The following is a 25,283-nucleotide window of genomic DNA, read 5'->3' on the forward strand; positions in this document are numbered from 1 at the left end:
GCTGTGTGCGCTGTATGCGCGCTGCTGTCTGCGCGCTGCGGTCTGCGGCCTGCGCTGCTGTCTGCGCTGTCTGCGCGCTGCTGTCTGCGCTGTATGCGCGCTGCTGTGTGCGCTGTATGCGCGCTGCTGTCTGCGCGCTGCGGTCTGCGGCCTGCGCTGCTGTCTGCGCTGTCTGCGCGCTGCTGTCTGCGCTGTATGCGCGCTGCTGTGTGCGCTGTATGCGCGCTGCTGTCTGCGCGCTGCGGTCTGCGGCCTGCGCTGCTGTCTGCGCTGTCTGCGCGCTGCTGTCTGCGCTGTATGCGCGCTGCTGTCTGCGCTGTATGCGCGCTGCGGTCTGGTGGCCGCGCAGGCAACCGCCTGACGCGGGTGCACAGCACGCATGCTGTGTGCGCTTGATGCGCGCTACCGTTGGCCATAGACGGCTGACGTGGAAGATGCATCGAGGGGCATTCACAAGTACTTCAAACCGCTCTCGACGGGATCTCACGCAGAAATGCGATGAGTGGCTTTGACTTTCATTCATAACTTTTTTTTTATTATTTATTTGTTTGAATGCTAACAAAGGTATTAACAATTATTTTTTTGTTGTTAGTTTGTGTGCCAATTTATCTCTCTGTTCGGGTTATGCCGACTCGTGTGCCTCTGCCCATGTTGTTGGCAAGCCGACTCGTGTGCCTCTGCCAGTGCTGAATTTTTACTATTTATTTGTATGCCAATTTATCTCTTGTTCAGGGTTATGCCGACTCGTGTGCCTCTGCCCAAGTTGTTGGCAAGCCGACTCGTGTGCCTCTGCCGGTGCTGAATTTTTACTTTTTATTTGTGTGCCGATTTATCTCTCGTTCAGGGTTATGCCGACTCGTGTGCCTCTGCCCAAGTTGTTGGCAAGCCGACTCGTGTGCCTCTGCCAGTGGTGAGGTTGGCAAGCCGACTCGTGTGCCTCTGCCAGTGGTTAGGTTAGCAAGCCGACTCGTGTGCCTCTGCTAGTGGTGATGTTGGCAAGCCGACTCGTGTGCCTCTGCCTGTGGTTAGGGTGGCAAGCCGACTCGTGTGCCTCTGCCAGTGGTTAGGTTAGCAAGCCGACTCGTGTGCCTCTGCTAGTGGTGATGTTGGCAAGCCGACTCGTGTGCCTCTGCCAGTGGTTAGGTTAGCAAGCCGACTCGTGTGCCTCTGCTAGTGGTGATGTTGGCAAGCCGACTCGTGTGCCTCTGCCAGTGGTGATGTTGGCAAGCCGACTCGTGTGCCTCTGCCAGTGGTTAGGGTGGCAAGCCGACTCGTGTGCCTCTGCCTGTGGTTAGGGTGGCAAGCCGACTCGTGTGCCTCTGCCAGTGGTTAGGGTGGCAAGCCGACTCGAGTGCCTCTGCCTGTGGTTAGGGTGGCAAGCCGACTCGTGTGCCTCTGCCAGTGGTTAGGGTGGCAAGCCGACTCGTGTGCCTCTGCCAGTGGTTAGGGTGGCAAGCCGACTCGTGTGCCTCTGCCCAATTAGAACAAAATGCAAAAAATACCCTTCTAATCACATCAATTGTTTACAGATTTTGAAGTGCTGAGTTTTGGATTGCCTAGAGCGTGGTGTTGAAGACTTTGAGAAGACGTTGCGGTCGAGGACGTCACGCCATCAGGAAAGGCCGTGTTACAAATATAACTCCGAACCTCAGAATAATAACAGGAAGCAATAGTATTTACACCGCGACGACGTACTCTGTGGTCGGCAGATAAGCCATGGCGGGAAACGTCAAAAAGGAGATGTGAATGTCATTGTCAAGGAAGGAGGGAGTTGATTTGAATATGGAGTCGTGTTCTTGTATTTTCTGATTTAATTTGTTTGTTATCGATATGAATCCTCATGTTTTCAAGTTGTATTAATGATTTATGGTAAAACAAACCTATTTCACAAATGAGTTTACTTTTTGTGTCACCTTTTCTTTCTGGTTTTAACAGTATTGAATATACTGGAAGAATTATGCTTCCTCAATTTCAAATCAAATTATGTTGGTGTCATAAAAGTTGAAAAAGTGCAATGACAACCAATGTGCAGTGATTTTGTATCTGTACACGATAAGATCGCGAGCTGTCAGTGCTGCCTAAACCGACGTGACCCTTCTTTGGAGGCCAGCGGCCAACTGAGTCAAACGTCACTTGTGTTTATGATTTTATAACACAGAAAGCCGCCATAGATATTTGTATGAAGATTTGAGGGAAAAAAATTGCTCAAGTTTGGGATTAATTTACACAAAATAAGTTTGTGTTTATTAAAAAACAAGGTATTTAGCGCCTAGTCCAAGCCTTTAACTTTATAATATGATAAAAATCATATGAATATTCTTAATAATTACGACACAGTTGTTACAATACGGGAGTGTGATTTTCTGGTTTTTCGTCATATTCTGAATTTTATTTACAGTTATCCATAATCATTTACTTGAATTCGAATCATTCAGCACCTAGCTAGACTCTTCAGCTACCTGTGTGATTTTTTTCAAGGCTGTAGAGCATCATTTACTACATAATTCTATGACAATGCCAACCCTCGATTCCCTATTGCCGACCCTTAATGGGCATTTAGGTCTCAAATAAGAAGCTATCTTATAAACTCAATATTTATAAACACAAACGATATAGAAAGGAATGCATCTGTAAAGCACTACCTACTTAAGACGGACAAGATTGCGCAGCACAATTAGTCCTTTCTACTAACAAGTGAAAGCAAACAGATTGCTGGACATCTTCAATGGGATGTGAAGGGAAGTCTTCCTGTGCAATTAGACGCGACCTCTGATCTTTAGAAAGCACTTGCTGCTATGGTGATCGATGGCTATTCTTTGACAACTTTCAAAGAGTATTTTGACTGAAATAAGGAATGTTTTCATCTCTGAGTTTTTTCCGGGAATACTCTAGTATGTTCGCAGTCTAAATTCTAATTGTTTATGTAAACTATGAAGAACAAATTGGTGCATTAAGCGGTCGGGGAGTGAACCGGCATCTCTGTAGGGAGAAGAGGGTGCGTTACCCAACTCATCTGGTACCACTAGGTATATTCAAAGGCCTTCGGGCAGCTTGAAAACATCTGACAGTCGCAGCACAAGCTTGCTTCACTACCACCAACCCGCACAGTGCCCGCGTAGTGGACCAGGCCTAAAACCCTTCCTTCATTGGAGACCCGTGCGCGTGCCCCAGCTGTGGGGACGTGATGAGTTTTGATAATGATGTGAAACAGGCCCTTAGTTTTGCTAATACTCATGTTACAGTGCTTAGAGGGGACGGCGGTAAGTGCATAAACGTTAAACGGTTGTCTGTCGAACAGAAGCGTGCTAAGCCATGTGAAGAGAAGTGCGGCGCCGAAGGAAGCCCCACCTGGACATGACCAGAGAGGGGTCACCTCACGGCTCTATGTCGTTTGTAATCGGCACGGTGCGCGGTGTATTAACGCACGACAGGCTCTCGTTGGTTCGTTTTTCGTCAGCATAGAGTGACCCCTGGGCCTGCCTAAACTGTGACGTCACTAGAAAAATACTCATATTCACTAATCATTGTGAAGTTACAGAAGGCAAATATGAAGAAGTAGGTATTATAGATTCTTCGTCGTTACCATAGACTTCCACTTATAAGCGTGAAAATTTAGGTATGGATTGATGTTTTTCACGACAAAGCAGCCAAACTTTTTTTATGTAATTTGGACTGACACCATGAAATGAAATGTTGTTCATTCGGCGTAAAATTTTACAATTTCACAAAGGAGAATACATGGTGAAAGAATCTCATCATGGATTAATGCATAGTCAATTTAACCCCACAATTAATTAAGAAAGCAAACGTAATTGCTGTTACAGCTGTAAAAGAATTAGATATGGTAATGGTATTTAACGTCCTAGGAGAGAATAATTCCGTAGCTAACTTCGGAATTTGCAATGATTGTACAGAGTGTTGTAGCAGCTATGTTAATTACTGCGGTGAAATATGTATGTGCTATGGTAATGCTATCAAATGAGGCTATTATTCAAATTTGTATTGTTAATAAAAGCTGTAAATTCTTTTGTATTACAGGAATGAAGTTATTTATCATAATAAATAACTTCATTCCTAAATTCCTTCGTCATAAATATGATCATAATCATATTTATGACGACAACACTGTTAGCAATAAATGCATTTATATATTTTTCTATATGATTACAATGTTCTTCTGGCATTACTTTTTGGTGCCACAAGTCTTATTCACTGCGCTATTTGAGCCTCAAAAATTAATTTAAAACTAACGTCGCCTTTAAATTAGTTGACACCTCTAGAAGTTCCGATCCATTAAAAACTAAATCCTTTCCTTTAATTAAAACATATCCAGCTGGGGCCCCAATCCCCAGCAGTGAAAGGCAGAAATCTGCAATAAGCGGTTGTCTAACCCCTAGTAGTAAGTAATAAAGTGGGACATTTGAATAGCTGTCGGCGGCGGCGAGTGGGCGATATAGATTCGCCAGATTGGGTGTCTGGAGCGCGGTCTGGCCGTACAGTCCTCCACAGATACATGTCATTCATATTTAGTACACACACGAGCAAAGAAAAAGAACAGAGACAATTGCACCAAATTACTTATAAACGGAAAAGACTAGCTTAATGACGATGTCTGCAATATTGAAGTAAGTACATTTAACAGCGCTTCAGAATATCACAACCGATGCACGACACTGAATTTTATCAAAAGACCGTCGTAGATATGTAACCGGTAGAGGGTTGATGAGGAAAGCCGAGAATAAAGTGATGTGGCACTCTTTGGGAGAACCCTAAGTCCAGGGGTGGTCGATTACAGGCTGAGGAGAAATAGACCCGCTTACAGTTGGTAAATTGGTGATTTAGTCGTTACTTCACTAGGAATATGTTAATAAGTTTGCGTTTACAGGATCTATGCAATACTTTTAAAACTTATGCTTTGTTTCCAGAGACTGTTCGTGTATTACCGATACTAATTTATATAATTATGAATAAATATTTCTGGTTGGACGGTTTTATTGCTAAATAGCGCAATTTGGTAGTAGAAGATAATTACCTAAATTAAAACGCAACTATTACTTTAAAAACGGTAGCTGCAACTGACATTGGTACTGAAAGTGGGAGTGGTGTTCAACCTATGATAAATACTGTGTTGATATAAATAGAAAACATGTGTCAATCAATGCAAAGAAATTTTCCTAAATCCTAAATCTTCTGGGCCGACCGTCTCAAATATAAGATTGGTCTGTAGCAGACGTTACTAGCACGGTTTGCTGGCCACAATCACAGTGTAGTGTGGGCCGCAGTGTGGGGCCACTGATATACCGCCGGCAAACAAACCAGATAATAGATTTACTACCCACCTACCGCTGCTGCGAGACTGCAAAACTACAAGCCGCCATGCCGCCCTGGTGGAAACACTAGCTTCCCCGATATTCAACGCAAAAAAGTCGCATAACTTTTAATAGGCTAAACCTAGGATTTTGATAAAAATATGGCTAAGGACCGGGACCGGGGTATCGTTCACCATCACTATCATAAGTGCTTGTACGGTGACATGGTCCAGAATTATTTCAGCATTTCTTTTAGGATATAAAACACATCAGAATAAAAAATTACAACGTCTAAAAACACGAATGGCGTAGTGGTTAGTGACCCTGACTACTGAGCCGATGGTCCCGGGTTCGATTCCCGGCTGGGGCAGATATTTGTTTAAACACAGATATTTGTTCTCGGGTCTTGGATGTGCCCGTAAAATGGCAATAGGCCCGCCCGCCCCCTATTACATTGGGACTAACATAACACTCTGGCGAAAAGTGGGTGCAGCAATGCACCTCTGCCTACCCCGCAAGGGAGTACATGTATAGTACAAGGCGTGAGTGCGTGTGTGTGTGTGCCTAAAATCAATTAACTCTGCTCCTTGAGCCACTATACCGTCTTGGAGAGAAGTGTAAAATAAACTATCTCGCTTTATTTGAGAAAGCCATTCCTTTCTTCAGTAAATTCTCTGATACAAGCTTTTCCACTTAATCCAGTTAGCCGAGTCCTGCTGCTGAAGATAGAGATTTACCTATGTCGAATAAACCAGTTCTAAGTTTAGTTCATCCTCGGCCAGCAGATTGTAAAAAATATAAAATGCTTCCAAGTTAGTAGAAATTTTCATTTTTTGCTGCTTCTTATGCATTTCCAGAAAACCGTAACGTCAACCATAATTTTAAAGATATCTTGATGTTTTTCGTGATTTTTCTTGCAATAGAAACTCATAAAACTTTTCTTTCATAAAATTCAAATCTTCGTATTTTATTCGAGTTTATACTCATAACATTTGTATTTTCATGACAAGGAGGCCAGCCGTCCTTGCTTTTGCATCTGCAAAATCTTGAAATAGATTTTCCTTGAGCTTTTGCTGAAAGTATGTGTTCTGCAAAGAAATAAAAGTCTGAATCAAACTGCGTGATAAATAAAACTTCCCACACACTGGCTTTCCCTCTTTCTGGATTATTTTCATTATGTATTCTTATTTCGCTTTCGTACATCAATTAGATATTTCTTTTGTTGTATTTTGTTTAATACATAAAAAAACATAAATCACCAAAACCCTTAACTTGCTTACTTTTAAGTACATGATACACAAACATCTTGGCCAATTTTATTTCCAACACTATGTTGCGGTATTGTACATTTCATAGAGAGTTATATTATGTACATAATTGTTTTATTAGTTATAAAGTGTGTTAAGTAATCATCCTAACCTTTGCGTTTTTGTTCGCAGGTAATTGCTGACTCAACAAGCTTTCCCCGGTACCGGTATATAGTCAATTAATCATGATAAAACTAACAATTACCTACTTTTAAAACTAATAACTTATTCCATACGACACAAGGGACTTGCACGATTTCTTCTTTACTATTACCTCACGTTTTACCTATATTTACATAATGTTTTTTAGTATTCCTCACATTATTATTATTATCGGAACATTCAAACACTACTGCTGTACTATTAGATTCTATTCCAACAGCATTGGAATCAATTTCCGATGCGTCTTATCGATAGGTTGGTGGAATTTTGCAATCGTTGTTTTATTGGTTAGCCAAGTCACCATAGCGACTGCACCACGTGTCAGGGGGGTTGCTCTATACTGACGAAAAACGAACGAATGAGAGCAGTCGAACAATCCGCACGTTTTATATGAGATAGAGTCGTGGCTCGCAGCAGTGCTTCGAAAAATAATTTTTCGTTGTATAGAGTGACCCCCCAGCCACTGCGTGAGCTGCACAACCTTCGATAAGGAGTTTAACTATTACGTACAGAATGTCGACAAACGAAATCCGACTTACAACGATGCTGATTAAACCGAAAATGGAACGGTAAGGTCCGTTGCTTTCTCTGTCGTCAACGGAATTTCGTGTACTGTGATTTTTAATGCTTAGCACGAATTAATTTATGCCTTCAGTTTTCTATGTATATAGGTATTACTTACATGTTTAGTTTTAACGAACCCAGACCGAAACAGTGGCATTAATGTTAACAGGCAGTTGTGACTAATTAATTATTTAATCATTTTAAAATTTCACGCTTCCATTTGAGGACTTCACGATTTGGAGCATGTCTTATTCGTGGTTCATCGACTTCATATTGATTGTTTATACAACTGTACGTTTTATACGAATATTCCATCATATCATATCAATTTCTCAAAGTTTTTAAACATTGCCAATCAATTGATATGGTAATGTCATTCAATATTATTTCGCTCTTATTCGAGCAGCAAACAATCCATTTGGACGTTCACCTCCGTTTGTTTATTTATTCTCATTTCAATAGTATTATTAATTATTTAGCTGCTTATTCAGCTGTGTCACACATAACAATGCAGACTCGAAGCAAAAACAAAACGCAGAAAACACCGAGCTCATCTAAAAACGTTCAATCGCAACGCATCGCGTCCTCCAGTTAATTGCAATTCGAAAACGGCGTGCAAGCTGAATGGTTTTGTCTGAAAACCGCCGGCCTCCGGTGGTGGGTTTTTTGACGTCGTCGGGTGCGCTAGACGAGCGCCAGTGCGCACGCGCGCCGTGACGTTGCAACATTCACGAGGCCCGTACCCTGTGAGACGCGGTACAGACAGCCCCGCGCCCCTCCCCCCGCCCCGGCGTCGCCAGTTGCCTCGCAGCATTCGCGCGCTCCGGTCGCATGCCCCATGCGACTCCGCTCCCCTCCCCCCATAATATGGATATACAGCACCTCCGCGCTCTTTTCAACATCAAGTTCGAATATTTGTGGTTCTGCGAAGTTTCTGACAAGCACAAGTGGATTATATTGTGAAGTGTCGCCTGTGAAATCGTTTGTGAAGGTTCGCATTGGAATTTGTAGTGTGGCTGTGGCGGTCGCCGCGCCGCCCGACGTGCGGGCCACATGGCTTCATAATAATACGGTGCTGGCTGACATTACGTCTAGTTTAACTGTTTAGGTATGCAGTCAGGTGAATTTAAGCATCTTGTGACAAAATTATACGATACAAACGATGTTTTCTGCGGAAATTTCAAGTCATTGCCTTGTTCTTGTAAGAATTAGCTTACGATGGTCGTGGCACCCACATTATGCCGCGCTTCACACACAACATTGCGTCGCCTGTCCGTCGGTATCAAGTGCTCAGTATTCACGTTTTTACTTTCAATTGATTCGACTGAATGAGATACGATATTGTTTATAAATAATGCTGTGGTATCCCCAGCACGATCACGTGTTTTGACACTCGTTTCCGAGTCACTCACTACTCATGACGAAACCGAAGACGCTTCTTGGAATTGAATCGGTCTTAGAATTCTTCGTGTCTTTGTGTTCAGACCGATTTCGTCGGACGAGGTCAACAGAGAACAAAACATTGGCTAATCAAGTAATCACTTAAGGCTGCTCAATGAATCGCTGGCTGATCAAAGTCTGTCTAACTACTCACTTGTCTTATACAATAGTGTAGAGCAATAGCTCCACTCAAGCATTAAGCAACTCTGTAAGTTTAAGAAGAAATCTCAAGCGTGAAATCTTATCGTAGACAGAAAGATAGGGAGAAAAAATGTTAAAGAACTGCAGAAGTAAACCGGTATTTGGCAAACAGAAAATGGCGGGTGAATACTGCGTTGTACCAGGAACACACACATGTGTAGCTGTGCGTGTGTGCAGTGCGGTCTCAAAGTGCAACATGGCTGCAACTTGACAAATTCCTCCAGGCGCCACTCTTATTGCCTAAGCCGTAAAAACCATTTCGGCTTCTACTACAAATACTACGGGAGTGCGAGATCGTAGGCGTGGCCCCTATGACAGTTTCCAATTTTCTGATTTCCTAGTAGCACTTAGTATCTTATAGATTAATGTTTACGATAGCATTCTTGCTATCTTAGATTGAAACCCCGATAAGTTTTACTCAAATAGTCAAATCGTTATCTACATAAGTACTTAATAAAAAAGAGGTGCCTCAACTACGGCGAGACAGTTAGTAAATGATACCGTGTCAAAGTAATTTCAACACACATATCAAGGTTCGTTTACCCCCAATGGTCGTGGTGTCGGCGACACGCTAACTGTCATAATTCAATTAGAAAGAGCACCACAGGGTCCTAGTCGAACGAATGGCTCTGTTGTGTAACTAGAGCGACTAGATTGTTGACACCTACTTGTAAAGTTTCACTGTTTTCTACTTTATCGATTTCGAATAAAAACTGGGTTGTCTGGCTGTTCTATATTGCCTACGCAGGGCTTCGTAGACAGATGTAACTAATTTATAGCCTAATCTGGATACAAAGCATCCAGATCTAGAAACTTGTCATTGAAACTTGAAAATGGTTAGCGAACAGACCTCTAGATTTGTCTTTTCTTTTAAGTATCAATATTCACATATCACAAAGATTAACAAGATGTCCAGTAAAGTAGTTTATCCTGATAACAAGAAGCACTTCTGAATGAACTGCCGTAACTTGTAAAGTTATCTCTACAAATATATAATAGCTGCAGGTGCATTGACAAGGAGACAGCTAGTAGCTATTGATTGCCCCTCACCTTGGCACTCATCGGTGACATCTGCAACCCCGCGGTTCTTTGATACCGCTTCGAGGCAGCTTCTTTCAGATTGCGACTGTAGCCCTTGATCTTTGCATTTACATATGATGTGACGATTTCTATGATTATAATTTTTTTAATCCAATATAATGGTTAAATAATCATATTACTAAGTGAAATCGTTGCCACATTTTGAAAATCTTAAAGTGGTCTAAAATAATCGATACCAAAGAAGATGACAGTCGCAAAATTTTGAAGTCATTTCTGGTAGACTTCAATGGCCAAAAAAGGCACAAGAACATCAAATCTGGACATCTTTGCCAAATTGATGCCCCAGATGGTAGAGGTTACAACGGGCGCCGGCCACGTGGCGCCCTGGCGGCAGCGCGCATGCGCCTCCGACCCGTGACATTGCTCCACTTCCACCCCCGCCCCTGCCACGTCATCCTTCAATACATGGGGGTTCCCTGTCAAATGGCGGCCGGATTTTTGTAGGTTATGTTGAAAACGGTCTTGAGGATTTCGATCTCTATTAAATTTTGGACTTTTAAGTAAATTAGTCCATTCTTTAGAATATTAGATGTTTGCAAAATATGGTCTAGTACTGGAGGGTAGATCTGTGCATTGAAATCACAGTTTTCAAGTTCATATTTCTTATCGATTATGTCATAAACCATGTCAAGTTAAGCATTATAGCGGAATGCGTGGAATTCCGATGCACGTCGATACGCTGATTGCTATACCAGATTGTTTGCATAAGAACAAGTATTATTACCGTGCATATTTTCCTCTTTTTCTCAGACCGGTTCACGTTCAATGCATACTGATTTCAGAAGCAATAACCGTGACATCTCGTCCACGCCCACCTCTTTATTGGCTTCCGTCTTACAATTTCCTTTCATATCCATATTGATTGGAAGAGTATAATGTCAAATCAATCCTGTAATGTCTGATGCCGACCCATCTACCTGTAACTAATAATGTTAAATACAAAATAAAGAACGATATCATAATTGAAAAATGAGAGCAGAACAAATGAAGCTTATTTTTCTCCCGCTCCGCCATAACAGTCGCATTTCCAAGAAACTACGTCGACTACCTGAACCTGTACTACAAATACAAGAGCATCGCAATGTTCAAGTTCACAAAATGCAGCGGTAACTCAATTAGGCGCCGCACGTGTCTCGGCTCGCACTGCGCAGGCCCACAACTCAGCTGTCTGTAGAAAATCGTTAGCGTACTCCCATGTCTGTGTTGTCTGTGCACTCTGCATCCATGCTGGATTGGCGAGCTCTTTAAGATTCCCACAAACTGCATTGGACGGCTCTTTGTATGCACTGTGTTGTGTGGCACTCGACCTGCTTTTTTAAAATCCGTATGATCCGATAATGAGCCGCCAATTTTCAGATTTGGCTCGTTATTCTACAGATGTTACGGAAAATACTGAATTAATTGAGTAACATTTTAATGCGAACAATTTTCGTAATGAGGATTGTAGCTGTAATAGTAATGCGTAGAAAAATGGGAGATAAGATAAATTTTGATAGGTCAATTATAATTATCTTATCATAAGTATTATCTTATAGTGCCAATTACAAAAAATTAAGACCCCAACAGAGATACTGATGTATCTTTAAATGTGCCGGTATAAGAAATTTTGAAGTTAATTTAGCATTCGAATAAATAATATTTTATAATTCTTTACTCAAATAGGTTACCTATTTATCTAAATCGTTTAGTTGAAGTGATTCAATCATAGTGACGAATATACGACATAATTTTTATCGTTTAACTGTCGACTATCATTTCAATGGCAATTTTGATATTATAATGATATAGCACAGTTTATCTCAGTTAACCGATTTCGCACTTGTGCTATAAATTACATTAATCGGTCCACTTATTCTTGACAATCTCCTAGGAAACTGAATAAACGCTTTGTGAAAGTAGCACCTATAAATGTCAATGTTAACTATGGCTTAGACAACAATGGTCAAGACACGAGAAAAACGACCGTATGGCTTAGTAATAAAGCCCCCTTATAAAATAATATATCTAATTTGACAGAAAGATAACATTTTCTCAAGCAAGAACGTTAATACAACTGAAGGTTAATATTTGTTTTGGTAGAATTGAAAATTGAGACTTTTTCGTCGAAAGGAAATTTGTTGGACCGTACTATTTGATATCATATTCAATAACATGTTTATTGATATTGATACGTATGCAAAAAACCAAGTGTCACCACATAATTTTATTTCTGTAAATGAACAACACAAGGAAGATAATGTTTACACATGTTAAAATACCCATGGTATGTATAGGTATTGTTTCATCAACTAACAATTCATCAATTTGTTAATTGATGTCTAAGGTCCAATTGAATGTCCATGATCTGAAATGCTCTAGTACATACCTGCGTCTCAGTCTTCATTAGTTTCTTCATTTACAACTTCCTCCTCCTCGCCGGTCTAGGGCATATTTAATCAGCGGTGTAAGACTTGCCATACATATTTACGATGAAGTTACAGTTATTTCACTAGATCTAACAAGCTCCGATAGCGTTTCCCGTGAAGATAACTAGTCAACGTAATTAAAAGTAAGTGTTAATTCTAGATAGCCTTCATTGATAGGTCATTTTGATAAATGTTTAATCTTAGCTGTCATAATGATAACCTAAAAGATTGCAGTTATCGGTTTTATTATATTTACAACTGGATGCATGTAAATTACAGCGTCAATCGAACCGTTTAATATAAATTATAGTAAAATAGTTGTGTGATTTACAGAAGTTAGAGAAATCTGTCGCAAAGATACCACGGCACCGATAGGACACGCAAATCAATATTCCAGCTGCATTTCTCTTGGTTTTGAGCATTTTCCAATACCAACCTTCATACATAGTATTAGATCTTATTCTGGCTTGTTGCCTATAACTATGCATTTGTCAAACTGTAGATTCAAAATAGGCATTCAATAAATCAGAAAATCTCAACTGATATCGCTATCCCATTTACCAAAGCCCTAAGATCTGTCGTGGTTTATTTATATCCTGACTAAAAGATTTATAGCTGTGAAATGCTTGGATCATTTGTGGAACAGCCATCAGCGCTGGCTGTGGCATGAACATTTCTAATATCACGTGCTTATTGGTCGTTGAAATTTATGTAACCAATTACGTTGGTGCAATCCGTTGACTTAACATGTACATTCATTATGGCGAGGCTACTAAATGTAGGTTGTTGAATTTAAATTATTTTTAATCAGGATAATGAAATATAAATAGAATTAGCACTAAATAGCGCTCTTCTGATTGACAAAACATATATGAGACAATAACCTAAAAATACCTTGAACAACTAAACAAAGAACTTTTCTGAAATTACATAGACATTCACACACGATTCCGTCCGTATCAAATTTATCACCAGTCGATACCAAGCCAATATTCCAAGTGAAAGTCTTGGGGAGTCTGGCATGGGTGCAGAGGATCACGAGGGAAACCGTCTAGACACAGACACGGATACACAATCACACACTGCAGATAAATCACCCCGAGTGAAAGAGAATGCTTGACAAATGTACGATGAATTTATGCAAGTCTAGCGTCTATTTAATGAATCCGTTGTGCAGCAGAGTGCAATGGTGGGTTAAATGTAGCTTGCTATTGCTGCTATCAAAATATATTGAGGCTCACTATGATTTAGTTAGACCATTTGTTTGATTTTTAATGAATATGAATTTGTATTGTATTGGATTCAAATGAACATTGAAGCCACTATACCTATACACAACTACCACGTCACGTGGAAAGTGTTTATCCAAGGCCATTGCAAAATTATTTGGCAATGCGGTGATGGCTCTAAAATGTTTAATATTATGTTGCTGCTAGTCGTCGGACATTTTTAGAGTATGTTGGACGTAATTTAGGTCACATGTCATATTGTAATGTTTATACCTACATGGCACTGTAGAGCTGACTGCGATGAGTGAAACTACTCTGTTCTTTATTACATTTACGGCTTTTTGCTTGACTTCGACTCACATAATGTTTTGAAAACTTATTTCATTCTCTGTAATCATTTACTAACTGTAAACTTGACTCCGTTTCTTGATGTAGGTAAGGCATAACTTAAACATGAAAAACAACTACTAATTCCCGCATCGACTCCACGTTGAATATGGGTCTGCGTTTCAGCCATACAAAATACATGCCCCCTTGGAACACGCTCCCTTGACATGCGAAGCTATGGTGCTGCTAGGAGCCTGATTTACTCTAACAGCTCACTCGATTGTGAACTGATAGTATTTTCTACCAATTTCACTGTGATTATTGTTCAGCTCTTATTTAATAATTCCTACTTCATATAACGCCAGATTTAAATACGTTAATGTTATGCATAATGAATGCTGCTCCCAGTGCAAAAAGTAGCTTTATTAAACGCATGGACCCACGCGATTCCCTTGCGCCAGCCTCGACCTAAAAACATAATGACAAAAGGTTGAAACAGACTAGCATTTTAAAACGCCAGGCAGGTGATGTGATGAAAATAAACACATGCACACATTTGTTTATTTACAGAATTACGTTACGAACACGCAAATGGTGATTCCCAGATATTATTTGCTCTAGCACACACACGTCAGAAGTAACCAATTAGTTTATGATTGATGTGTGTGAATTTACTCTATCGCTATTTGCAATCATTGATTTATCACCGATATGTACGGCTTCTCTCCTTTAAATTGTAATTCTATTTATATATTAATTATAGCTTTATTGTTTCTTGAGTCGCCTTCACATAATATAGTTTTTTGGTAATATTTCGATAAGTAAAATACATTATTACAGTATCTTCGAATCCAACCCGGATTAAGCTAACCAGGGCTGCATATATCCAAAGAGTGAATTGCATTTCCATATCCATACCATAAATAGTTGTTTACAGAGCTCCGTTCACACGGGTGAAGGTCAGGGTCGTAATGGCGCCTGGACTCACATGACTTGTTTGTGAGCGTCGTACGTGGACCACTGTGATTGGCTGATGCACGTTAAAGTATGATCGGTAATAGTGCAGCCAACAGTTCGCTTGGTGCATTATGCTCTCCTGGTAGTTTGCCGCTACATCGTTTGACGGACATATTGTTTTGTTTCGCTGTAGTACTCTACTGTTGTTCTTAAGATTCAAACCAGCATAGTAACATGCTCATGCATTGGACTATTGTATGTTTATGTTTATATTATACATAATAAGTAATCATAAGGCTAGCTGTTGGTAGCTCATTATATTCGTATTGGTCTCATCAGAAGCGAACCATTCATCTTGTTCTTGTATCCTCTTCTTCATTGTCTTTGTAGTAACTGAATGTCACATAGTTGTGTCATGAGTCAGGAAGCCTTTTATGTTGCAAATATCCAGCCTTACGTTTACGCATACGCTTAGCTGTTACGGGAAGACAAGTGCTTTTGTTCGCAAGGTCTTATGTTAAATTGTTCACCAGTTTATCTCGCCCTCGCTCCAGTTCATAAATCTTCGCGTTTCTCCTTCAATCTGATCTTGACTTTTGTCAATGTGACATTGCATTTCTGATAACATTTCCGCATTTGCTTTGTTTTTTTTCCGGTTTCAGTGATTCTTCCTAATTATGTTTTAGTATTTGTTATCGTTGATTACCTATCTAGTAGGATTTGAATGTCTCACCGGTCTGGCACCGTGCTAGTTTTGCTATGTTGTTTGCATTTAAATAGGGGGCGGGGGGCGGGGGGCGGCCTTATTGTCGTCCTTAGTTGTATTAAATAATCTATACAACAGTTACACTGTTCCACTAATTGCCTTTGCCATAATTTCATTATTATGTACCTTAGTAGTAATTTGTCCAGAACGGTAATAAAAATATACTTACAGAAATTATGAAGTCGATTTGTATTATTTTATCATTTTCTATTGGCTATTAAATATAGCTGACGGTTATGGCTGGGTCGTTACTCGTAACACCGGCATAAAATGAGATAAGCTCTTGCTATAGCGAAGCCTTTTTCATATTATTTATATTATCTATGTAGGTACTTTATGAACTTAACATAATAAACTTTTAAATAATGTTATTACTTATTTAAAATATATTTTTCTCCTTCTTTCTAATAATTTTCTAAAAAGTTTATTGTTAATCGAAAGGTGCAACTGCAACACTACTTACATAGCTCTGACCTGATCAACTTTTGTTCAAAGTTTCTCTGAGTTCGGGGGATTCGCGGTGGCCTCATATACCTACTTACCAAAAATACATAAATATATTGAAGTATGTGAACAAACGTGATAGTCGGCACGACTGATGATGCGAGTTGGGCAAAACAGACCTTGGCACAATATTTGATGGTGCCTCCGCTCACGTCATCGTATCTAGAACCATCTTCTTTGATATCAGTAGTAGGTTCATATTGGCTTTTCCTTAATTTAGTAATAGTTTTGTAAATTGTAAAAAGAGAAACATCTTAGGAGCTACCACCTAGAGATCTCCAGTGTCAGATTTTGCGATGAGTTCTTATATTATTTAAACAAACATGGCTTTTATGAGAAAATCCTTGCCAAGAAGTCCAATTACGCATTTATCGCATAAAATAACCGAAATTCCTAAAATACTTTGAACTCTGTTTTTGCCCTTGAACCGGAGCGATCAAAGAATGAATTCGTACGTATTCAGACTATTGTATTGTTGATACCAAGAATGATTCCACGTGAAAATATCGCTGAATATCTTGTAGCCTTTTCCACCGACAATACACATGAAGCAAATGACAACAACGCAATAGTAGAAAGATACGCGAAACGAGACGCCTGCAGATATCACGTTGCTAAACCACAAACTGGACTTGCATCTTGGGTTTCTGCACTGTCTAAGGCTGGTAACGTGAGCGCGACCCTGTTTCAACATTTTCGTCGTCTACAAGTAACTCTAATTACACTGCAGATGCTATTCTCAGCTATTGCAGCACCCAGGCTTGCTACTCCAGTTTACTCGGGAGCCAGGCTGGCTGAGCTGAAATCAAGGGTATATGTACAAAGGTTCCACTCGAGAGAGCCACGTACAGGAACTTCGCCCCCTACCAGAATAAAATAGAATAGAATAAATTACACTGCAGATGTAGATATATTGACTCTAATGATTGTTTATCATCAACAGTAACATTTCTAATAAAGTACAGTAGCTATATTTCTCGTTGTCAATTGTTACACAGGTCTTTGTTTTTTCCAAAATAAAGACCTAGTTGTATTTTTTTCCTTTTCTATCGATACAACCGCTACATTAATACAATAAGACAATAGCATTGTGTTCTCTTAAACATTGCATCAGTCTACATCCGGCGGTAGGGCAACAGCTTCCTCTAAGATTTCTCAATCACAATCCATCACTCTGTGCAAATGATAAAACATATCTTCAATGAAACATGACTAAAATTATCTTAACATATTATAGTGTTCCATGTTTTTGTCTACCTTCAATTTGATCGTATGACATATACATGCATAGTTAACCATAGATTAAGATACCCCTTTCTTTATACTTTATATTTCCTTTCAATGTGGTTGTCTGGAAGAGATTACTTTTAGTAATAAGGCCGCCAATTGTACCATTTTTCTTTTCTATGTTTGTGAAACTGTTTCTGTTTGTGTGCAATAAAGTGTATTTTATCTTTATCTTTATCTTAAGTATCGAAGAGCTTCCCTACACCATAATAATCGAAGGGTTTCCGTGTTAGAGGAATGTCACGACTTGTAGTAGAAAAAACTATGCAATCAATACAAGAGGCAGTAAACGGATGCTTGCTCCACTTTCCGCGCAGTCGGCATTGCGAAGAATGCGGTCACTCAGCGCCTACTCGTGTGTTGTTCATTGCATTTTAACTTCTTGACGACTGTGCCGCCCTGGTACATTTTTGGCATGTTTTTTTAGGTTCATGGAAGCATTACTAGCGCCACCAATTGAAAAATAAACATAACTTTCGTATGCAAGCGTTTTTCTCAGATATCCCATTACAATTTACAAGTCTCCGTGTGTGTGTTTATCTTCATTTTATTTTATTATATCGCATGTGCATTCATATTTTATTTAATACTTACCTTAGCAACAATAATAAAACTGCACTTGCATACCTAATCTATTGATAGGTAAACTTATTGCCTATTTGATAAGCATTAATAATTTTATAGGTACCACACGTGCAGTTTAGTTAATAACCTAGTAATATTTTTTTTTGCAATTTTAATATATCATGTCTTTTTGATACATCAATATTTTATTAGATTGATTTCGAATAAGATCTGTTAATTTTGTTTTAAATATTTGAAATGAAAGATATCTTTACATTGATATAGAGTCCAAATATCCGCGGGTATTGAATATTAATACGGCAATACCGACCTACTTACATAAAACTGTTTTTAGCCAACATGCCACACTGTCGCGCTAGGGGCACTCCGCGATAACACTTGAAACTGTATGCGATACGATTAACCTATCACCTTCACATGTGTTTATGTTATTGTCACTTTTGTCACATGTAGCATCCGTGCTTCTGAATTTATTTATAGGATCCATCCAATATTTACTCCGCTCTCTTGCTATTATTAGCCCATAATCTCGTCTAGATTATATTTAATCCGTTTTACGTTAGTAAAAATCTTTTTTTTTCATTCTGTCTATATCATCAATTATATTTGTTGATTTAATTTCTTAAACATGTACATCTATGATTTACTTGTCTGTTTCATTATTAACAACAAGGTTTGAAAGTATTCGTCATTCATAATAATAACACAAATTGAAGTCATTAAATTCTGTCTGGCTGGCCGGATGATGGTATGAATTGATTTAGAAGTCTTTTGTTTCTTCACAGGAAGAAGAGTGTCTTAAATTTTAATGTTGGTCGTTAAGTTATACTTACTTGTATTCGACAGGTTTTATTTGATTTTGTTATGTCCTACCTATTTCCAAAATATTCTATAAATACTTTGACTTAGTGTTTCCTGTTACACTTTAAATAGTGATGATAGTTGCACATAATGTCGTCGGGGTAAATAAACTCCTTCACCTATTACAATAACTGACAATGCATCGACGGACTTTGTCTTGTGCGTTTGTTGTGATAACATTCACTCGTGTTACTGTACGTATTGTCATGTTGAAATCCTGTTAGTTTCTTTAACTCGGTCGGTATAGCCGAGTCCGCATCTATGTTTAAATCAGTTTTTTTTTTAAAGTAGCCATACTTGTGTCCCACTGCTGGGCAATGTTGATTTTATTTCCCGTAATTTAAATATTTGTGATTTACCAACAAATATGGGTTCACTATTCTATTTTATATATCAAATTAGTTTTCCACATAATAAACTAGTCAGATATATGATTTACTATATGTGGTGGGGATACAATACGCCAGATGGACGAACGTGCTTGTGGGATCATAAAATGTATTTAAACATGACTCAGCGAAATAGTTTTTCTACGCTCATCAATTCATGGATTATCCTTTAAAAGATAATTCATTAAATTATGTAGGTATAGGTATAATATCCAAGAAATGAAACCATTCACTCTTATCAACATTGTCCCCATTATTTTAATTAATTCTGATGTCTTTATTTGACACAAGAACAAAAGCAGTTAACAACTGGTAGCCTTATTAATTTCAACAAAAAGCATCTCTATTCTATTCTATTCTATTCTATTCTATTCTCTGTGGGGGTGTAAGTACCTGCACCTGGCTCTCTCGAATGGAACCTTTGTGCATATCCCCAAGGTCTAAACTGCCTTCCTAAGCTTGGACCATTTCCCACCACGCTGGTCCAATGCGGATTGGTGGGTTCACATATCTAGATTGATGTGCTAAATCTAGATATGTAGGTTTCCTCACGATGTTTTCCTTCACCGTAAGAGCGATGGTATACATTGTACTTAAGTTAAAAGAACTCATTGGTACATGTCAGCGCCGGGATTCGAACCCGCATCTCTTGATTGAGAAGCGGGCGCTCACCCGACTGAGCTACCACCGCGAAAAAGCATCTCTCTCTACTTTGTTTTGAGCCGTGAATTTTGTGCTTACGTTCTTGTGACGTAAATTATCTCCATCTGATACGACCAGACAATGAAAGATTTCACTGAACTGCAACTAAACAAAAGGCCCCAAAAAAAAAAATCGTTTGTTTTTCGTTTGCCAGCACCGTATTACACCAGCCGCGCCTTTTGCACCTGTCCTCACGATATTTTCACTTTCAGCTAAAACAACTATGCGATCCCCATGCAAATAGTGTGTTATTTACATAGAAAACAATCATGTTAATAATGGAACGTTACAAGACGAGAACATTGCATTTCCGATGGTGTGCTTCCACGTGACTGAAAAATCTAGTGTTAGAAGAATAAAAGTCTGATCGTTAGACTGGTCGTTAAGTGTTTATTTATATTATTAGTTTTTTTACGTAGTTTTTGTAAAGTGGACTAGTGGTGGTGTGTGGTGTGAGTATGCTGATCAATACGTTTTTGGACACGGAAGACTTCGTGCATCTTTATTATCCTGAGGATGAGCCGGCGGCCGCGCAGGGCTGCGGCGCTGGCGCGCGTATGCACTCCAAGTATCCGCCGCGACCGCCGTCCCCGCTCTACGACAAGGTTTGTTATTTGTGGATACCTCCGCGCCTTTTTTGGGCTCCTGGTACTTTCGACTTTCTTTTCCAACTGCAAAGGCTTAAGCGAAAAAATATGGAATGTTTTAAGAACGTCACTAAAGTATTTATAACTCTCGGAAACTCTCCTTTCAGAAAGGGTCCTTTGTCTTTCAAACGAAAAAAATATATTTAGAGCATTTTTTTCCAAATTTTTCCTTTTTTAAAACACAACTAATTGCTGCATTTTCTAAATTGATACAGTATTGAGTATTGTACAATAATTTGTGCAATGTGCAGTAAAGTAATCATAAGCATCAATATTTAAAAAATATATATATTAATCTATGCCAATGTAATGGTTTCGTTATTAAAAAATAAGACTCAGAAAATGTCCCTTCATGTCTGACAAAGCCCAACTAATGAATGAATACGAGACCCTCACAAACCTTGATATAAAACGGTTGATTGCATTAAAACGTGACTCATTCCAAGATAATGCATCTATTCTTATAACTATCGAGGTATTTTCAACTGTAACTCCATGGAATAAGCAATATTCTACCTTAGGGTTAGCAGTCAGTTGTATTTGTATTGTAACATCTGCAGTCTGTCTGTAGTATCATATCATCATGAGAATGATTGTCATGGGATTTTCGGTCTTAGGATGGTGTGGTTTATAGGAATTTCCTGTCTCTTAAAAGGCTTGCATATAAATGTTTCCTTCTAGGAGCGTAGAATGTGGTATATTTATAATGTAAATAAATAAATATTGCAATAAGCAGTGTGGTGATGAATTTGATTTTATGTACCAACAAGCTTATATCAATTTTAACTAACACATGATTACATAATAAAGTTAAGTAAATCACCAGTTACCTATATTCAATTTATTAATTGGGAAGTGGGCAACGTTAACGAAAATGATGATGATTATAATAAGGTATATGTACATATGAAATCTATCATGTACCTAATTGAATTTATTCCCAAGTAGTACTTCTCACATAAGATTTTTGAGATGTCAAACTCAATAAAAAGAGCTTCTTGGTAAAACACCGTATCGAAAATTTAATCTCGTTGTACAAGCACATACGACCTTACCCAACCTTTTTGACCCAGAAGCGGGCGAGAAATGAAGAAAAAAAGGGGCCACCCCAAGTAACATTTTTAGTTTTAGAAAGGTTTTGAAAAGGTTCTAGAACCTTTGTATGGAAATCTACTCGTAAGTCTTAGAAGGCTCAATAATGTTATATTAACCTTATATTTACCTCCTGAGTGCAAAAAGGGCCCACGTTTTAGAACCTTTCTGAGAGCTACAGCAAAACCTATAGCTCAAACCCAGAACCTTTTGATCTAATTACACAGAACCTAAATATAACCTTCACAACCTTAATTTAACGTTAACATAACCTTGGAAGACAGCTTTTAAGTTCTAAATTAGTCCTGGGTGTAACTCTACTATAACTTGAAACATATTTGATGGATATTTGTAATGCCTTTCCCAGGACTCTCGGGTCTTAAAATGTTTCTGTGTAGGATTTTATAATAATTATAATAAATGGCGCCATTACCTGACACTTTCCAAGATTCAAAATGGCTTACTTGTAAGTGTTGTATTAATAAAAAATACAGTAAGTAGTTAGGCTGAAGGTAGGAAATATGAAAAACTTGTGCGACTAGCACTTTATCGTGATACTTTAGGATAATAGTTCTGTATAAGTGACGGGCCTTTTGTAAATAATAAATTTGAAGATATTTTAATTAAAAAAAATAGAAAAAAAAATATGTTTGGTGTAAAGTTATATTAGAAATTAAAGTACTGCCTATATAAAAACACATATATTTGGAATAGTATAGCAAACGCTACTGAATTTTCCCCTAATTAATTAAAATGTATCTTTATGCTAAGTTTTTTTTTATTTCATTGAAAAAATATGGCGGCCGTTAGGAAATTACTAAAAAGCATTAAACATATTTTGAAGATGCCTCTAAAGCTTTAAAATATTCTTGAAAGACTTGAATCATGCCTTTAGCTCATAGCCAGTGCTTAATGCTTTTGGTTTTCACCAAGTAGTCCTAATTTGTTTGCCTAGACAACTCTCATCAGCCTAAAGGTTTGAAATAGGTTTTAAAAATTACTTATTAGTGATTTCGACATTCCATAACTTTATGGTTGTATCGAGGTTAAAAATTTAACCTTAAGCTCTCACTTTAGCATAAATGCTAGCTTTTCTAGAACTTTATCAGGAGTCTACGACAACTATAAGATCCTAGAACTATATGCTCTTGAAATACAAGTTAAAATAACGTTAATTTAAACTCTTATCAGCAGCTCCAAGGTTGTATTAATAAACAATTGGTTTTAGGACTTATTAATCATTCTCAAGTACTCAATATGACCAGATAGCAAAGCATTAACCTTTTCACAACCCTTATAAAACCTAAAGGCATTTCTTACAACCTAAGCTCGAATGAAATGTTACTTGGGACGCTTGTAACAATAATAATTTGATTAATAATTTTAAGAATGGTGGCTTAGTTACAGTGATGTTTTATTTCAATTAACACAGTACATTAACATTCAAATGAGTTTAAAATTATAATAAAATAAATTACGGCGAGTGTTATAGGGTATTTCTTGATATCTGTTACAGTCATACGATACATTCTGTCAAATATCTACAAAACTAGCTCAAACACAAATGCTCAATGAATTGTAAAGGACTTCACAATCCTTGAATGGCCATTCAATATTGACGACTAAATTGCTGTTGGTACATATTTTGTTATCTTTATGCCAACGGAATAAGGTCTATAGCGTTGCCCTGAAATGCATAGGGCTAGAGTTGAATGACTGGCTGATTATCTGATAAACTCTTCACACCGGCTTCATTCATTCATTGTGTTTTGTTTGGTTAGCCTAGAAGCGTAACATGTGTTAAGTATGTATCCATATTTAAAAATCCAGCAATGATATACGGTGTGACTTCGTGATCCTAGCTAGAGTCAGTTTTGAACGGATCAGCAACATTACCTATGTGTATGAATTTTTTTTAGAAAAGTTCTCTAGGATATGAGTATACGTCATCAAATCCTGTGCAACAATCGCTCCAAATAAACCCAGTCGATGCTATCAAAGGATTTGTTTCAAAATGACGGCCCACACTGCAGGCCGGTGTACTAGCCCACGCAGCATCATTGAGTCATAGCATTACGCAAGCACGATGTGGGCTCGCCTGAACACGTCCCACAGAACGTTTCCGCAATTAAGCAACGGTACCAGGCGCGCAGAGCCCTCAACGTCCTTGTCTAAACACTTCATTCATGAGTACGCAATCACGTGCTTCTGTAGGTTTATGGCTTCCTGGTATTTTGCGCTCTGTGGTATTGGCAAGAATGGTTTATAAAAACGTTATAAAATTTTCGACGTAACAGCCGTACGTAATTTATTTTTGTTTGCAAGTTTCTATTGGTTTTTACTACAGCAAAGTTTGCAACACTACTGTAGCTAGGCCAGTAATAGTAGTGCCACTGTGGCATGCATCGGAACTTCTAACGTCCTTGTCTATTCTTAGAACAGCTTTCCATTCATAGTCTATTCTTCGAATTCATGACTTGTGCGTTTATTGAGCCTGTCTCATGTCTATCTATACCTACGGTGTTAGGACATAAGATATGAGAAATATCGGCTTATTGCTGTTGTTTACCTGGGTTTTGTTTTTCTTACTTCGTCTAGTAAATATATGCCAGAAGAAGTGTTAGCCTACTCAAATATGACTGAAGATGTATTGTAATGAATGGATTTTATGTTTAGATAGTCTTGGAATCCCAATCTGTTAATTTTTGTTTCTGTTCATCAAAATTTCCAGAATTTTCCTCTTACCACATGTCATTAAACGCATTCTTTTCAAACCTTTTAGAATGCTCGACATGTGTTTACATTAAAACGCCGAACTTTCCATTTTAAGTGCCTCTAAAGTTTCAACTCCAACGAATCTTTTACGAGTGAACCTATTAAAACTACCGGATTTACTAACACATACATTCCCAGACAAGGATCTTCAATATGTTTGGTGAACGAGCGAGAGGTCCTCACAAACTTAACATCGTCCGTTTTTTTGGCCTCACCAAATAAATCAGGGTTAATGACCTTCCTAAAGCCAAACCAAACCATAATAAAGCTAACTTCGTAGTGTACTCAACATCATGTGCCAGAAATGGTCGCGTATGTTTTTGTTTAAAAAAACTTGTCTAGTTTGTTTTACTTCTAAAGTTTTTATTACTTGTATTTTTAAAATAGTATTTTAGTGTTCAATATCTTGAGTTTACCTATCTATATGGTTTTTATAGTTCTTTGTCTCCTTTGGAATAGTTAATAGGTACCACGACAGGGTGTTTGCATCATTAAACTTGTTACTTTAGTAGCGCAAGTATTTACATGAGTACCTACAGCTTATGAGTAGGATGACGTCTTTGACGGCCGTCGAACGCAGTGAACGGCGTTGGTGTTTCTAATTTTAAACCTTTAATGGTCGGTAAAGCCACTGCTGATGCAGTTCTTTCCTTTGATCTGTTGCTTAGCTTTT

The 25,283-nt window shown here is 38.5% G+C and overlaps 1 protein-coding gene across 6 annotated transcripts in view; it reads left to right on the forward strand.

The window, feature by feature from the left end:
• Positions 1 to 25,283, forward strand: part of LOC105380596 (myotubularin-related protein 4) — an 81,354-nt gene that overhangs the window by 24,727 nt on the left and 31,344 nt on the right. The window contains exons 1-2 of one of the 6 annotated variants that reach the window (XM_048626448.1): positions 6,793 to 8,333; positions 20,309 to 20,701. The exons of 1 other annotated variant lie outside the window; for it this stretch is intronic. In XM_048626448.1, the coding sequence (XP_048482405.1) occupies positions 20,555 to 20,701 (147 nt within the window). In that variant the 5' untranslated portion in view covers positions 6,793 to 8,333; positions 20,309 to 20,554. Of the gene's footprint in view, positions 1 to 6,792; positions 8,334 to 8,395; positions 8,415 to 20,308; positions 20,702 to 25,283 lie in introns of those variants that run through there. 4 more of the 6 variants (XM_048626450.1, XM_048626453.1, XM_048626451.1 and 1 more) reach the window with 4 other exon arrangements.

This window comes from Plutella xylostella, chromosome 16, assembly GCF_932276165.1.
Source record: "Plutella xylostella chromosome 16, ilPluXylo3.1, whole genome shotgun sequence".
NCBI classification, from domain to species: domain Eukaryota; kingdom Metazoa; phylum Arthropoda; class Insecta; order Lepidoptera; family Plutellidae; genus Plutella; species Plutella xylostella.